This window comes from Ochotona curzoniae, unplaced genomic scaffold, assembly GCF_017591425.1.
Source record: "Ochotona curzoniae isolate NIBS_2020 unplaced genomic scaffold, NIBS_Ocur_1.0 contig_4838, whole genome shotgun sequence".
NCBI classification, from domain to species: Eukaryota; Metazoa; Chordata; class Mammalia; order Lagomorpha; family Ochotonidae; genus Ochotona; species Ochotona curzoniae.
Window position 1 is genome coordinate 1220838 of NW_024466399.1, and position 16095 is coordinate 1236932.

The 16095-nt window shown below is 47.2% G+C and overlaps 1 protein-coding gene and 1 pseudogene across 1 annotated transcript in view; one reads left to right on the forward strand and one right to left on the reverse strand.

Annotated features, from left to right (window-relative positions):
* The window catches only part of IFT88 (intraflagellar transport 88), a 110258-nt gene extending 95553 nt beyond the window's left edge, over nt 1-14705 (forward strand). The window contains exons 25-26 of the mRNA XM_040988357.1: nt 14151-14261; nt 14468-14705. Of these exons, the coding sequence (XP_040844291.1) occupies nt 14151-14261; nt 14468-14589 (233 nt within the window). The 3' untranslated portion in view covers nt 14590-14705. The remainder of the gene's footprint in view (nt 1-14150; nt 14262-14467) is intronic.
* Nucleotides 13001-13463, reverse strand: LOC121161728 (annotated as a pseudogene).
* Nucleotides 14706-16095: the final 1390 nt, after the last annotated feature.

The window sequence follows — 16095 nt, forward strand, 5'->3', positions numbered from 1 at the left end:
CCCGAGTGGGTCACATAGTGTAGAAGCAGTCCCCGAGTGGGTCACATAGTGTAGACGCAGTCCCCGAGTGGGTCACATAGTGTAGACGCAGTCCCCGAGTGGGTCACATAGTGTAGACGCAGTCCCCGAGTGGGTCACATAGTGTAGACGCAGTCCCCGAGTGGGTCACATAGTGTAGACACAGTCCCTGAGTGGGTCATGGTGATTTAGACACAGTGTCTGAGTAGGTTATGTAGTGTAGACGCAGTCCCCGAGTGGGTCATGTAGAGTAAGACGCAGTCCCCGAGTGGGTCACATAGTGTAGACGCAGTCTCAGCGCAAGTTACAACAGCATCTGTGTATTTCCGGACTGGTTCCATAAGTGCCAGAGGCCGCTGGTTATTTGTAAAGCTTCTTGCTTCTCTGAAATTCTTTGATGCTGTCTGTGGTTTATTATGACATTATTAGTAAGAAGCTTTAAAAAAAAAATTTTTTTCCATCTCTTTTTTTCCTATCAATGAGAATCTACCTTTTCTCTAATTCAGGTGGATAACATAAAGCTAAATTTAGCCGAAAGTTGATGGTTTTAAAGAAATTAAGTCAGAAAAAAACAAATGCTAACTTGGGATTTGTGGACATTTGGTTGGCCCTCCATCTGCTGCAATTCTACATCTAAAAATTCAACTCACCACAGGTCAAAAATATTTCAAACAAATGTATGTCTCTATGGAACACATTTAGACTTTTTTCTTGTTTTTACCTAAATAGTACAATATCTATTTGCATAATATTTACCTTGTATCACATATTGAAAGCACTCCAGAGATGACAAAGTACTCAGGAGGACCTGTGTAAGCTCCGTGCAGATGCTGTGCAGTTTATACAGGGCTCAGCCATCACAGGACCTCGTGTCCCTGCGATGCTGAGCAACACATGTACCCAGCTTCTCCCCTGTTCATACCCACCCCCATCCTGCATATGCAGTGGGGCGTCGAAAAAGTCATGGAAAATGGAAATAAAGGATGTTATTTCAGTGCAAAAGTTTTTTGAAATCCATGTAAAATTTTTTTTTTTGCGATGACATCTATCTCGGGGACTTTTTGAAGACCCGTGGGATGACCCAACATAATTCTATTGTCCATGTTTGTGATCTAGGAGCCAGGACAAAGGAAATGAAGTAGGGTTTTAGTCCATTCACGTCACTTCCTGAATGCTAACTGTACGCCGGACGTCAGGCTCAGTACCGCGGTCTTTGCACTCAAGGCAGTCGGGAGCCGTTTGGAAAGCCACTCCCAGAGCTGCTGCAGTGCTGCCATGCCAGGGGGAGGCGTGTGTGCTCTGACTTTCGTAGGGATAGAAAGTGCAGTTAGGACAAACGTTCTTCGGGGGCCTTAGCCCTCTGCCGCCGTGTTCAGGCACTTAGAGGTACCAGTGGCATTTAGTTGTAGCCAGACCACCGGATTCCCCAAGACGCAGTGCAGCCTCTTCAGCTAAACTCACTGTCCTGCCCAGTTGCCATTAAGCCGTTGGAGCAGTGACCCAGAGCTTGAGAAATGAATGTTCCTAAGAGTGCCAGAGACTATCTGCTACATCAGGAAACTGTCTCATGGTCCTGATGGAGGTGGCTGTCTCCCAGCTTCCTTCTAACCCCAAGCCATCTACTTGGACCGTCCTCACCCCTTCCCCTCACTCCTGCTCTTAGCGTATCCCTTCGACAATCTGGATTTGGATTTTGCCGAGTGCTGGTTTGAGAGATGTGGCTTAGCAGTTCATTCTGAGTAAGCAAGAGACAGCTATACTGATCCACAGTCCGTCACATCAAACCTCTGGGGCCAGGGGGTTTATGAAAATGAAAATGTCTAGAGTGCAGTAAGATGACATGGTGCTATATAGCATTAACATTCATGGTGAGCACTTCGATGACACGTATTGTTTCTCCTTGGTGACACATAAAAGTATTCACATTCAGGATGAATAAAGAGCAGACGTGGCTTCAAATCAAGTCAAGTTTTATGGCCAAGAAGTTCCCCTGTTGCTGCCTCTTGCTGTCTGGGAGACCTTCCCCGCCAGTGTTCCTTCAGTCAGACAGTGCCCCGGGACTCAGCAGGTGCTTCCTCCAGGATCTGGCCTCTGCCCTGGCTTCCCCTGCTTCTCTCCTTCCCCTTTCTCCTCTGGTTCGCTTCAGCCCAACACAAAGAATACCTCTCTGTGCGTAGATGAGCTTTCTCCCCTTTCTGTGCTGCTGAGCCCTTTCTCAGTCAGGATTGGATGATGGTCGGTTCTCTTGGCACAAATTTAGAGCACTAAGCAGTCCCTTCCCAGGGTACTTCCTTGCTTCCTCCTGCCTTTTTTTTGTTAGTTCCTGACAGCTTGAGTTCCTGTGTCGGCCCAGGAGTCTTCCCTTCGCCCACACCCTGGCCTGCGTGCCCCACCATGTGCCCCAGGGCTGGCTTTGCCGGCATCGGCCCAGGAGTCTTCCCTTCGCCCGCACCCTGGCCTGCGTGCCCCACTGCGTGCCCCAGGGCTGGCTTTGCCAGCACCACCCAGACATGAGTTTGGAACTTGTGCTTTTGGCTTCCTCTCTCCGGTTCTGGGACCAGGCCACACTAAAGCTGGCCCTCACTGTAAATCAGGTGGTGGAGACCTCTGTCCCTTTCTCACAGCAGTCACCTGCCATGCAGCCTCTGGGGCATCATCCTTATCCACTCTCAGTCCTCATATCGGGATTTCCAGTGCACAGCTTCTCTTAAAGAGAGTTGCTTCACCCATCTTCTACCTCTAACCTGTGAGACCTTGAGATGCACTTTACATTCTGATGTGGAAATGTTTGGCCCTCCATTGCATTAAAATGACAGTTTAGACTAAAGAAAGGGACAGTGTGAGTCCCTGCATATGAGTCTTGCTGTAAGCTAGTTTAATGTATTAAAATGATTGCAGTGTCTGTTACTAGATTTTTATATTGCCTAAAGGGAGCACCGTAAACAACATTAACTAACATATCAGAGTTATGAGTGCTTTTCACATGCTCGATGAGTCTTGAAAACTCTTCTTGTCTTTTGGTTGGGATCAGCCTAGACTCGCTGCAGCCTTAGTTTGGTGGCTAAGTGGTCCTCAAACTGTAGTGGCAGAATCACCTAGAAAATCTACACAAGACTTCCATGCCTGTCCCAGCACACTGGAGTCGGCCTGTGCTTGGGTCCAGCAAGTTCTCAGTGAGAGAACAGACTGCACTGCGGGAACTACAGCCCCGCATCAGAGCAGGTAGCACAGAACTCAGGGGAGTGGAGTGGACAGGGAGAAGCCAGTGCCATGGCCAGATTTCCAGCATGCGACAGTCTTAAGTCATCCAGCCTGTGGCTACGCCCTGTCACTGTCACCAGACAGTCACAGGGGCAGCCTCGGTAAGGTGGAGAGAGCCTGCTGTGCACAGCCATGGAACCACCCACCCATCGCCCGGCACATCCGGGTGCGCAGTAAATGGCAGCTGTTTTACTGTCATTGTTTGATACAAGTTGTATTGAAAATAGTACTAGATTTAGAATTTCTAACATTTATTCCAGAAGTTTCAGTACTTTGCTTTTACAGAATTAGTTTAAAATAAAATGAACGTGTTTTAACCACTTGAAATGAAAATTGCATTGTTCTTTTAATGCATTGCAAATTTGAGGTTAAAATTTAAGCCATGCGGTGCCAAAACACTGACTGATTCAGGTCTTAGGGCTGGGAAATCCACACCACGCAGCTGCTGCTCGTGTGTCTGTCCTGGAGCTGCGAAACGGCCTTCATGTACAGCATTTTCTATTTGACCATGACAGTGCCGTTTTATGATTTATTTAAAATTGCATTTGTTTACTCGGTGATTTTTAGTGTCTTGCTGCAATTTTTAGTTTGACTTTTATTACATCCTGAGTGTAACTGTTCCTATGAAGGTCTAATAGTTCTATGTGACAATATTTTATAAATCAGGGGAATGTGACTCAGTGAACAGAAATGCACGTCACAGTTGACTTTTTGAGAAATGTTCTGATATAAAAGTATGTGATAAGTACGTTTCTTTTTCTTAATAAAGGTCTTATTTTTAGATTGAAGCCCAGGGGAACAAATTCTTCGGCCCAGTGGCCTTGCTGTTGTTTGCCTGGCCTTGTTGGTGTCCCTGGCAGGGGGTGAACATCTGTGCCCAGTGTACACCAGGACCAAGGCAGCAGATGCTGAGCCATTTGCATGTGTGCCCTGCACTGACTCCAGGAAGGGCTGGCGGGCTAGGGACTGTCCTTTCTCAGCGTCCCTCCTGCACACTGTGACCCCAATTTGGCACATCTCTTCGCCCCAGGAATCTGGAGTGGGGTTCTGCTGGATACCCTACTGTCTAACCACACGCAGCCTGCATGTTCCAGAAAGGATGCTTCTTACTAATAAATGTTAGAAGAATGTTAGTGGCACTGTGGCAGTAACGTCTGCTTACAGTCACAATTCCAGAAGCTCCCTGTGTGCTGGATAACCTGCTGATGTCACCTGCAGCATGTCCCCGTTGTCCCACAGGCATTCCCAGGCAGGTGGCCAGGGGACTTTGCTGTAGCGAGCCAGGTAGCAAGCAGTTGGTGCTGACGGGCCTCTCCTCCCGATGTCACACAAGCAGCCGTAGACAGAGCTCAGTGAACGGGAATGGTGCTGTTCCCTAGAGCTGCCTCTGGGGGCACTGAAATTTGAATGTCATAATTTTCATATGTCACAAAATATTTTTCCCCAGTCATTTGAAAACATACAAACCACTCTCAACTCGGCAGATATATACAGATGGACCAGATTTGGTCCACAGACTGCAGGTTGCTAATTGCTGCTCTAAGCCAAATTCTCCGTACACACTCTCCCTGATGCCGTACGGGAGCCAGAGTGTCCTTTTGGTCAGAGCACAGGTTTCAGCCACCGTTCCCACGTAGCAGGGACGAGAAGATTCTATTTCCAGAGAACTTCAAAGTCTTTCCACTGTCGACAGCTCCGGCACTCCACATCCACCAGCACGCTTCACAACAAAGCCGGGCCTTGAGTTCATCGGTTCCTTAGCCTCACTGTTCATTCCACGTTCGTGGACCCTCTTCCCAGCTCACCAAGTCTGGTGTAATATTGAGTGTCATGGCTATAGCCCAGTTTTCTTTTTAAGATTTATTTATTTTTATTGGGAAGTCAGATATACACAGAGGAGGAGAGACAGAGAGGAAAATCTTCCATCCAATGATTCACTCCCCAAGTGAGCGCAACGGCCGATGCTGCGCCGATCCGAAGCCAGTAACCAGGAAGCTCTTCCAGGTCTCCCACGCTGGTGCAGGGTCCCCAGTCTTTTGGGCCATCCTCAACTGCTTTCCCAGGCCACAAGCAGGAAGCTGGATGGGAAGTGGAGCTGCCAGGATTAGAACCGGCACCCTTATGGGATCCCGGCATGTTCAAGGCGAGGACTTTAGCCACTAGGCCATGCCGCCGGGCCCTGTAGCCCAGTCTTCTCATCAGCATAGTTAGAGTGAAAACAGGGCCTGCCTGGTAGACTTGCTGCGGAGAGGAGATGAGTTGCTGCCTGGAAAATTGTGAACACAGTTCCCGACTTGGGAAGGTACTGAGTTAGGGTGGACGTGAATATGGGCACAATGGAGTAGTAGCTAGTCCTGCTGCCGGATGTGTGACCTCTGTGTGGACGTGAGCAAGTGCAGGCAGTGTGTACAGAGCATTCATGGCAGGGCCAGAGCAGTGGCTTAGCTGGCTAACTCCCCCACCTGCAAATGCCCGCATCCCGTATGGGTGCTGCTTTACGTCCTGGATACTCCACTTCAGTCCACTCCCTGCTTGTGGCCTGGGAAAGCAGTGGAGAATGGCTTAATGCCTTGGCACTCTGCACCCACAGGGGAGTTCCAGAGGGGGCTCCTGGCTCCTGGCTTCATGTCAGCTCAGCTCCAGCCATGTGGCCGTTTGGGAAGTGAACCAGTAGATGGAAGATCTTTCCTTCTTTATCTCTCCTTCTCTCTGTAAACGTGCATTTCCAGTATGTAAAAAGGTATATTTATTTTTTGCTTTTCAAAATATTAAAATAATTGTTTTTTAACTAATGGAAAACTATGAAACAGACACAAATTTCAACTTTTTACACTAAAGTAAATTTTAGCTTTTTTAGAAAAAAAGAGTGTTTTTTTATCGTAAAGATTTGTATTAAAGAAGGCTGTATGAAGAGAATGATCCATCCTCTGGTTCACTCCGCAAGAGCCCACAGTGACGGGTGCCGACCTGGCTGACCTGATCCGAAGCCAGGAGCCAGGAGACTCTTCTGGGTCTCCCACGCGGGTGCAGGGTCCCAAGGCTTTGGACCGTCCTCGACTGCTTTCCCGGGCCACAAGCAGGGAGCTGGAAGGGAAATGATGTAGCTGGGATACAAACCACTGCCCATATGAGATTCCAATGTGTGCAAAATGAGGATTTAGCCGCTAGGCTATAGCACTGGACCCAGATTTAGCTTTAATTCCATTTTTCCCAGACTTTTGGAAGTATCCTGTTTGTCAATTTGGAAAGCTGAATATTCCAGCAATGCTATTATTTTTTCATAATATTTATGACATTCTTTTTTTAAAAAAAAAAGATTTATTTATTTTTATTGGAAGGGCAGATATGCAGAGAGAAGGAGAGACAGAGAGGAAGATCTTCCGTGCAATGATTGGCACCACAAGTTGCTGGAGTCCAGCTCCAGCTGAGTTCGGAGCTCGGGAAGGGTGCGTGGAGTCGGCGGTAAAGAAAGACACGGACACAGACACTTGTTGTGTTTTTGCTGCCTGCTTGCTTCTTGCTTGCTTGCTTTTTCAAGAAGAAGCTGTTCTTTTTATTTTCTTAGACACATCACAAACTTCTGCACAAACGTTTGATTTTTTATCTTTTACTTTAGAACTAAGACAGCATGCACAGATGTTCAATTAATTTTTACTTCATGGTCAACCAGGTGCTCTTAAAGATAATTCTGTAAGTTTCTATAATCAGTTTCTTTAAAGCAAGCCGTTATTCATTCTTCAGAAGTAGCCACTAGGTGACAGCCAGAACTCCAAGGCCAAGGCACAGATGGTTACCTACTAATCAGTAAAACATTCCTACTACGTTTTATTTTCACAACTTTATCTATCACATAATGGGAGAAATACATCAAAAGAGAAAAAATATAAGGATCTAAGACAAAAAGTTTCAAACATTAAATCTCCCTATGACTGCAGGCTCTACAGCCTCATAAGCAATCAAACAATAATCAAAAGTATATCTCTGTGATGTTAATACAATCATCCTATATTTCCTCTAGTTAAAAGATTATGAAAGTGGCTAAAGCAACTACATTTTCTATGCTCTAAAGAGTTGCAAGGACAGGTTAACCTTTAAGGTCACAGCAACTATATTTTTGCCATAGCAGTTTCAGCTCATACTCCCATCACTTCCATTAGTTTGTGAGATTCTTGTTAAGCCGTTTCCCAGAAGGCATGCTATATGTCTGGGCCCGATTTCAGGGCAATGGGTAGGCACACAATACGGTGTCCAGAAATGGCATGGGTTTAATTGCACTCCTATGCGCAGTTAAAGGCCCACCCACCAAGACATCAATAACATTAACTCTTAAGCTCACAGTAGTTGCCAAAGCCATCTCACAGGGGCAAACGATGCCTCAATAGATTACAGAATTCTTAGTGGGGTGCTTGAGTGTCCATGCAAACAGGGTGAGACTGCGTCAAGGAGGTCAGAGAGAAATCCGCCAGGCCCTGCCAAACAGCTGGAAGCTCCCCAGGCCCCGCCAAGCAGGGAGCTGTTCTCTTCACACCTTCATGTCATCCACACCTACTGCACGGACCCCAGCAACAAGTGACCACAACGGTGGGTGCTGAGCCGATCCGAAGCCAGGAGCCAAGAGCTTCTTCCAGATCTCTCACACAGGTGCAGGGTCTCAAAGCTTTGGGCCATCCTCGACTGCCTTCCCAGGCCACAGGCAGGGAGCTGGATGGGAAGCGGAGCTGCCGGGATAAGAACTGGCGCCCATATGGGATCCTGGCACGTTCAAGGCGAGGACTTCAGCTGTTAGGCTATTTTTGCCGGGCACATGACATTCTTCTTTTGCGGTTGCCATCAGAGGAAAATTACGAAAAGCACAAAATATTTGGTCTAAACTTGCACATATGCCTATTTACACTCACATACATGTATACTCATGTATCTAAAATATATATTATAAATCTGTTATAAATGTGCCAACCTTGGTATGTTGTTTATAAGCACCTGAGCGCATCCACACAGCTGCATTACACATTGCATTGGTTCTTTTCTCCTCTTTCCCTTTACATTTAAATGCCTTACGCAGGCACTTGCGTTCCCAACCATAGTAAGTGCTTATTCACCGCTAGCGTCCTGCTGCCTTCTATATCCTCCTCTGCAGATACCGAGGGAAGCACTGGGACAAAGCATAACCGCCGTGCTAACCAGCTTTGCTTCTGTCTCTGCCGCGCCCCTCCGCACAGGCGCAGTCCACATGACAACTGCCTATCACGCCTCTGTTTCCCAGCTGTTCTGGGCGTGGCCAAGTTCCAGCACGGACTAGGAGTTAGGCGAACAGTAGATTCTTGCCGAAGGTCTCAAAGATCCTTTGTGCTCCCGTGTCCCTTAATATGTGCAGATATTTCAGAAGTTGCGGGAAGTGGTGTTGAGTTAATTTTATTTTAGTGCAAAGTTATTTAAATCTGTGCAGCTTTTCATAATGCACATGTCCATCATCTTTTTAAGAAGTCCCACCCCCCATAAAAATTGAGTTTCAATTTTTTTTCTCTAAAATAAGCTTAATTCCATTTCCAGGAACTCCCTCAAGTTCCCTTATAAACAGAAGTTTCCTCACACTTAAGGAATGAAAATCTTCCTGGCTTAACTACAGACACAAAGGTTAAATCTCATCTTGTGGATAGAAAAGAAAGGAGACTGAAAATAACTTTTCAAAGTGTCTACTGTATAATAGAATCAGAGATCGCTCAATGTCATTAAGTGTCGTTTAGAAAGTTAGTACCGGGCCCGGCGCGGTGGCGCAGTGGTTAAGGTCCTCGCCTTGCACGCCCGGGATCCCATATGGGCGCCGGTTCTATCCCAGCAGCCCCGCTTCCCTTCCAGCTCCCTGCCTGTGGCCTGGGAAAGCAGTCGAGGACGGCCCAAAGCTTTGGGACCCTGCACCCACGTGGGAGACCCGGAAGAGGCTCCTGGTTCAGATCAGCATAGCATCGGCCGTTGCGCTCACTTGGGGAGTGAATCATCGGACGGAAGATTTTCCTCTCTGTCTCTCCTCTCTGTATATCCGCCTTTCCAATAAAAATAAAATAAATCTTAAAAAAAAAGAAAAGAAAGTTAGTACCTTCAAAAAATGAGGAACGAAGAAGGGACAGTGGACGGACTTCCCAGCTTGAAGTAGAGCGGAAAGTTGAAGAAATGTTGGCTACATATCAATTGGACCTTGAAAAACTAAGGATCGGGCCCATCGCAATAGCCTAGTAGCTAAATCCTCTCCTTGCATGTGCCAGGATCTCATTTGGGCACCAGTTAGTGTCCAGATGCTCCGCTTCCCATCCAGCTTACATTGTGGCCTGGGAAAGCAGTAGAGAATGGCCCAAAACCTTGGGACTCTGCACCCACGTAGGAGACTCGGAAGAAGCTCCTGGCCCCCTGTTTCAAATCGGCTCAGCTCTGGGTGCTGCAGCCACTTGGGGAGTAAGCCAGCAGACAGAAGATCTTTCTCTTGTCTCTCCTCCTCTGTAAATCTGATTTTCTGATAAAAATAAATCTTTAAAAAAGAAAGGCAAGTATTTGTCACCAAAAACAATATTGGAAACCTTTTTTTTTAAGATTTATTTATTTATTGGAAAGTCAGATATACGGAGAGGAGGAGAGACAGAGAGGAAGATCTTCCGTCCGATGATTCACTCCCCAAGTGAGTGCAACGGCCGATGCTATGCCAATCCGAAGCCAGGATCCAGGAACCTCCTCCAGGTCTCCCACAGGGGTGCAGGGTCCCAAGGCTTTGGGCCGTCCTCCACTGCTTTCCCGGGCCACAAGCAGGGAGCCGGATGGGAAGTGGAGCTGCTGGGATTAGAACCGGCGCCCATATGGGATCCCGGGCGTGCAAGGCGAAGACTTTAGCCTCTAGGCCACACCGCCGGGCCCAATATTGGAAACCTTAAATAAGCAGCACAGAACATCATTGCAACCAGAGTCAGAGCGCCGTGACTCTGACAGTGAGCGGGTCAGAGGGAGGCCAGCGGGAGGGGGCAGAGTGTGGGGTGTGCAGCTCCGACACCAGCCCTAACCCGGGGGCGGAGAGAGGCTCTGCTCTGGGCGCCCTGGCAGCCCACTGCTGTGGGTAGGGGCTGCAGTGGTAGACCCTGCTGGGATGATGACTGACACTCATCAGGACCTCTGTCATGTCCATGCCTCGTGGTAACAACATTAAAGTAATCAAATTCCAGCATCATCTGCTATCTTTAATTTCTTCAGGCGGTATTTTGTGGTCTTCAGTGCAGAGGTCATTCTTAAAGACTCGTTCATTGGACAGCAGTGGCTTATTGGATGCCTACTTCAGGAAGTTTCACCCATGGTACACTTCAGACAGGAAGTAGTGTTTTGTTTAGAGGAGGCTGAGTAAGAGAGGTGGATTTTGCTGGGTTAACACCTCGGAAGTCAGATTGGTTAGAGGAAGAGTGAGGGACGGAGTTTAAGGATTCAGAATGTGCTAGAAGAACCCGAGAGAGCGAGCAAGGTTGACAGAGGGCAAGAATGGAGGAAAAAGAAGGCCTGGACTTGGGAAACCTCTTATTTCTTTGCCTTTTCAGTGATAGAATTACCTAGATCAATGCCTGTTTGTTTGTTTGTTTGTTTGTTTGTTTGTTGTGCTGTCTTTTGTTTTGTCAGCACATGGAGGAGCCTGAGTAAGAGAGGTGGGTTTTCCTGGGTTGAAACTTTAGAAGTCGGATAGGTAGGGGAAGAGTGGGGTCAGGAGTGAGAGCGTTCAGAATGTGCTAGAAGAACCCGAGTGGGCGAGCATGAGGGAAGGGGATATGGATAACTATAAATTCTGTGGTCCTAAGTGCTTTTCTTTCCAAATAAAATTCAGATAAATTACTGTCACTGTTACTTTCTTAGCCTATTCATTATGTAACTTCCCTGCAGGATAGAGTAATTGTTTGTTACCACATTGAAATGAGTGTAATTGCCAAAATGCTATCAGCCTATTATGTAAGCGTAAAATCCACCCAGGCTTTTGGATGCTTGCTGAGCCCGTGCACCTGTTCGTGTGTGGCATCGTTACTCCGTGAAAGGCAATTGAAAATGGTACAATGGCTGTTTACACCGTGCTCCCACTGGCCTTTATGATGAAACCGTTTTCAAAACTGTATCCTCTGTGACCCTTACCCGTATGAATTAGAGATGAATTCTTCTGGTCGTTGCTTTCCGCATCTGCAAAATTAAAATGACAATACCAGTTCCTAAAAACAAAAGCTCTATCAGTTTTTCAGTTGCACAGTTGAAACTTCTTCAAAAGAATTCAGTTTTCATTTGTTAAAGATGAGTTCTTCCCTCCGGATTTGAATCCATCAGGCTGGGTGGGACTGCTGTGCTAGCCTGGTGGAAGGTTTGGGGTTGCCTGAGGGAGACATCGGGGTTGGTATTTGCATCAACAAATCTGTGGAGAATGAGGTAAAAGGGATGAAGTGCTGCGTAGAGCCATGGTTTTCAAGCTTGCTTGATCTCAGCTCTCTTAAGCAGTTTCAAACAAAATCCTTAGAGAGTTCTAGATCGGGAAAGTTTGGCTATATTCCAACAGAAAATCAGAGGAAAGAAAAATAATTAAAAACGTACCGAAATGTGTCACCACATTCACTACTTTAAATTGAGGGGTTTCATTTCCAACAGCTCCATGGTTTTTTAAATAAGCTGATGAATTTTGAAAGATGAGGATTTGGTTTTTTAAAGAGTTTGTTTAAAAGAGAGTTGGAGGTAGAAAAAAGATCTTCCATCCACTGGTCCACTCCTGCAGAGGTTGCAGCAGGCAAGCTGGCCAAAATCAGGAGTTTGATTTGGAACTCCAGATACTTGGGTCACTGTTGCTTTTCCCAGACTCTTAGCAGGGAGCTGGAGCAGCCAGGAATAACTGGTGCCCATATGGGATACTGGCATCACAGGTGGAGGCTTAATCCTACTGGGCCACAACAGTGGCCCCAAAATACGGGGATTTTTAAACACCATCTTGTTGGGTTTTTTTTTTAATTTATTCTAAGATAAATTATCAGAAAAATACAAGACAAGTGTGTATACTCAGATCAGTGTACCTCAGGTGAACTGTCATTGAGAATTAAAGTTACGTAACTTCTAAAGTGCTATTTATTATGTGAATTTTCAAAGGAGTAAGTAACAGCTCTGGCTATGAGAGTGGTTCCTGCAGAAACACACACACACACACACACACACACACACACACACAGGAGGGCGAGGGCTTTGGCCAGCATCGTGACAGAGGTTCTGCCTCCATCATAATATATGGGCATCAGTTGAAGTCCCATCTGCTCTGCTTCTGATACAGCTCCCTGCTGATGAGCCTGGAAGGTAGCAGCAGGTCACAGAGGTGCTGGAGCCTTGCCCCCTTGTGAGAGACCCAGAAGAAGCTCCTGGCTCCTGGCTCACGCCCGGCTGGCCCCAGCTGCCGCAGCCATCTGTGGGGAGCAGATCAGCAGATGGAAGGCGATTTTCTCTGTCTTTCCTCGTCTATCTGAACTCTGTCCTTCAAGTGAATAAAAACAAAAGTGTTTCTAAGAAAGCACCAGTCTTCACAAAGCTCAAGGAAAATGTGTGTTATGATGCATCAATTTCAGAAATGTTTTTACACCAGGCATGTTTTCTTTTCATTGTGTTTGTCCTTCCATAGCATTTGTTTGTTTGTTTGTGGCTATACACTTATTTAACACAAAATAATCTCCTCCTCCAGCTGTACTTAGGTAAACTTCCCATGTCCACAACCAAATCCACCTCTAAACTGGAATTCGGTTGCTGAGCCAGCCGCAGCCTCGGCTTTCTCGCCAGCACCAGGGCACACAGCACTCTGTGTCTGCCGGCTTCTCCTGTGTGAGCCCTGCAGGTCGCTCCCCTCCAGGCCTTATGGCGGAGGCCCACGGGTGTCTGCTGGCTGCAGCGCAGGGCGGCGGGCAGGATCTGGGGCGGCAGGTGCAGGTAATCGCAGAGGCACTGGATGCCCTCGTTGGTGAGGCACCAGTAGCAGTGTCTCCAGGCCAACTGCTCCCTGCCGTAGCCTCGGGACTTGAGGCCTTCATGACATGCAGGTTGCGCGTGTTCTTGTCCGCCAGCCCCGTTTGCTTGGGCGTGTGGACGTCCTTGTTGACCACTCCTTCCGTAAGTAGGAGTTCGTAGATGCTGATCAGGTTCTTGGGCATCAGCATCGCGGCGGCTGCGGGGCCCGAGGCCGGCGCTAGAAAGCTCCATAGCGTTTGTGAAGTCTCTTCTTTCATCTACAATGCTACTGAAGGTCCTCAGTGACGCAGGCTCTGTCCGAAGGCAACCCTGACATGCTTGGGAGCCGTGATTTCTCTCAGGAATTCCCGTGTCTGTATTGAACCACAGTCTAGCTTTCTGCAGGGGAGATCTAACCCCTGCTCTGTGAACATTCTCCAAATGCTCGGGGGAAGTAAGCATATGGTGCAGGTCGTGTGCCCGGCCTAGTCTGCTGTTTCTCCTCTGATGTGCTTTTGGGGGCGCTCACCATCCTCGGTAAGAGGTTGGTGATGCTTCCTTGCTCCGCTCTTGTGACTTCTGGATTGTTCTTTCTTTAAATGCTAGGTTATCCCAGTTGGGGAGGTCTCACAGATTCTACTATAAAACTGGGAGCTGGAACTAAGCATGTTATCTGAAAGACTTCATTTTAAGATTACTTGTAAATAATGCTTTATACTTTCCGCAAGGGATTTCTTTGAAATCTAAAGAAACAGATTATGTCCATAAGGAACTGGCTTCCAGAGGGAAGCAGCCTGCCTATTTCTTGGCAAATGAGTGTGCTGTGCGATGCGTCATGTAGTGTCACTGTTTGCTCAACGTGTTAAACAAATGCATTTTTATTTTTGTGTTTCCAGATAGTGGCCAGAACTGTAGTGCCAGTAGTAAGAATGAACGACTCAGTGCCAGACTCAGAGCTTTACCTGGGACAAATGAGCCTTATGAAAGTAGCAGTAACAAAGAAATAGGCAAGTGCTGGTTCTCCCCCGCCCAGTTCCCATAGGCATAGCAGGGCGGCAGGCTCCTGGCGAGATGGCGAATGACCGAACAACGTGATGCCGAAAGGCAGATCGTAAACGACCTGGGGACAGCGTTTCTGTCCGCTGTGAGACTGATTGGCTTCGCATGTGCTTTACTCTTCCGCCTTCCTCTAACTGTCTGTTTTGAAACCTAGATGCTTCCTACGTGGATCCGCTCGGCCCGCAAGTAGAGAGACCAAAGACTGCAGCCAAAAAGAGAGTGGATGAGGATGATTTTGCAGACGAAGAGCTAGGAGATGATTTACTTCCGGAATAATATACACTTTAGTATGTTTCTCAACGAAGAAGTCAGCCTAAAAGATGATACTCAGGTTGGACTTTGGATTAAGTATCCAAACTTTTAATTTTGTACACGGCCAGTGTGGATTTTGATACAGTTTTTCTTCCTATGGAATAAAAGTAGTGACCTTAGCACTTTATGCCAATGGCTTCCTTACCCTTTTGCAAACTGATCCATAGGAAGAACCCCCCCCACCCACACGCACATCAGCAAGTTCGTGTATGCATTCACTAAAAGGCACCCTTACCACTGTCCTGTGTGTTGAGATTTCCTGTTGGCTCATCGAAACACAGCGCTGTTGGTGACCTCATGGCTTGTAGCCTTTTGTAGACATGTTCCTGGTGAATTTTTGTTCAAGGTGAGTTCCTTGGGGTTTACAGACTCTAGGTCTTTGGAAGTTTGCCTTATGAAGACAACACTGACAAAATAGCGTATTTTGGAAGAAAATAGAAAGTCTAATGGAAAAACACGCCAAGTCCTGCCCTGAGTGCTTGTCTCTGTGGTTCCTCTCCGCGCTGGCCGTCGGTGCGGCCAGGGAGCCGCTTAGACCCCGTGGGCGCCTTTGGGGCTGAGTGGGGCTCAGGACCGCCAGCGGTGTCCTTTAACAGCACGGCTGGCCAATGTCTAACGTGGCCAGAAAAGTTGCAGTAATGGGGCCATCAGAAGGGAGCGCTCATCTTTCATTTTTCTTGATTAGTACACTTATTAAATTTATTTAAAATGCAACTTATATAGATCATTGTGGCTGTGTGGTATAATTAAAAATAAACTAATTATAAGGGGCTCTTCACAAATATAGTCCAGATAGAAATAAAAAGTTAAAACAGGAAGGACCGAGGAAAGTGCCACTTCAGACCCAATTCCCTTTTCATTCACTTGCTAGGAAATAGTTTCACATTCTTTCCACCAATATTCATGAGGCCAAATATCACTGTAATCCCAAGACATTTTTCTGTCTTCTCAAATATTTTTAGACTTTAATTGTGGAGGTCAGTTACTAAAGCCAGACTTGTTCACAATTCTTACGCCCCTTCGGCACAGCATCCCGGACACTTGGCTGGTCCTGTTCCTCTGCAGGCGCAAGTGAAACTGCAGGCAGGTCCTTCAGAGCATGCATTCTCACTTGACATCCAGGCTGTGTTTCTTTTTAATGACAATAAGATTTGTTTGTTTGGAAGGTAAATCATCAGAGAGAGAGAGGTCATGTGTCCGTTGGTTAACACCACCAAATGGTTGCAGCAGGCAGACTGGGCAAGGTGAAGCCAAGAGCCAGAAACCCCATCCAGATTGCCCACATGGCTGGCTGGGCCCACATAGCTGCCGCTTCCCAGGTGCGTCCACAGAGCAGGATGAGCTCAAGCCAGGGCTCTGACTCAGCGTCCCAGGCAGCTGCGCAACCCCCTGCACCACAGGAGGGGCATTGGACCCCAATGTGTCTCTGCAAACAGACAGTGTGACTTGCAGCGCGGCCACATGGATGAA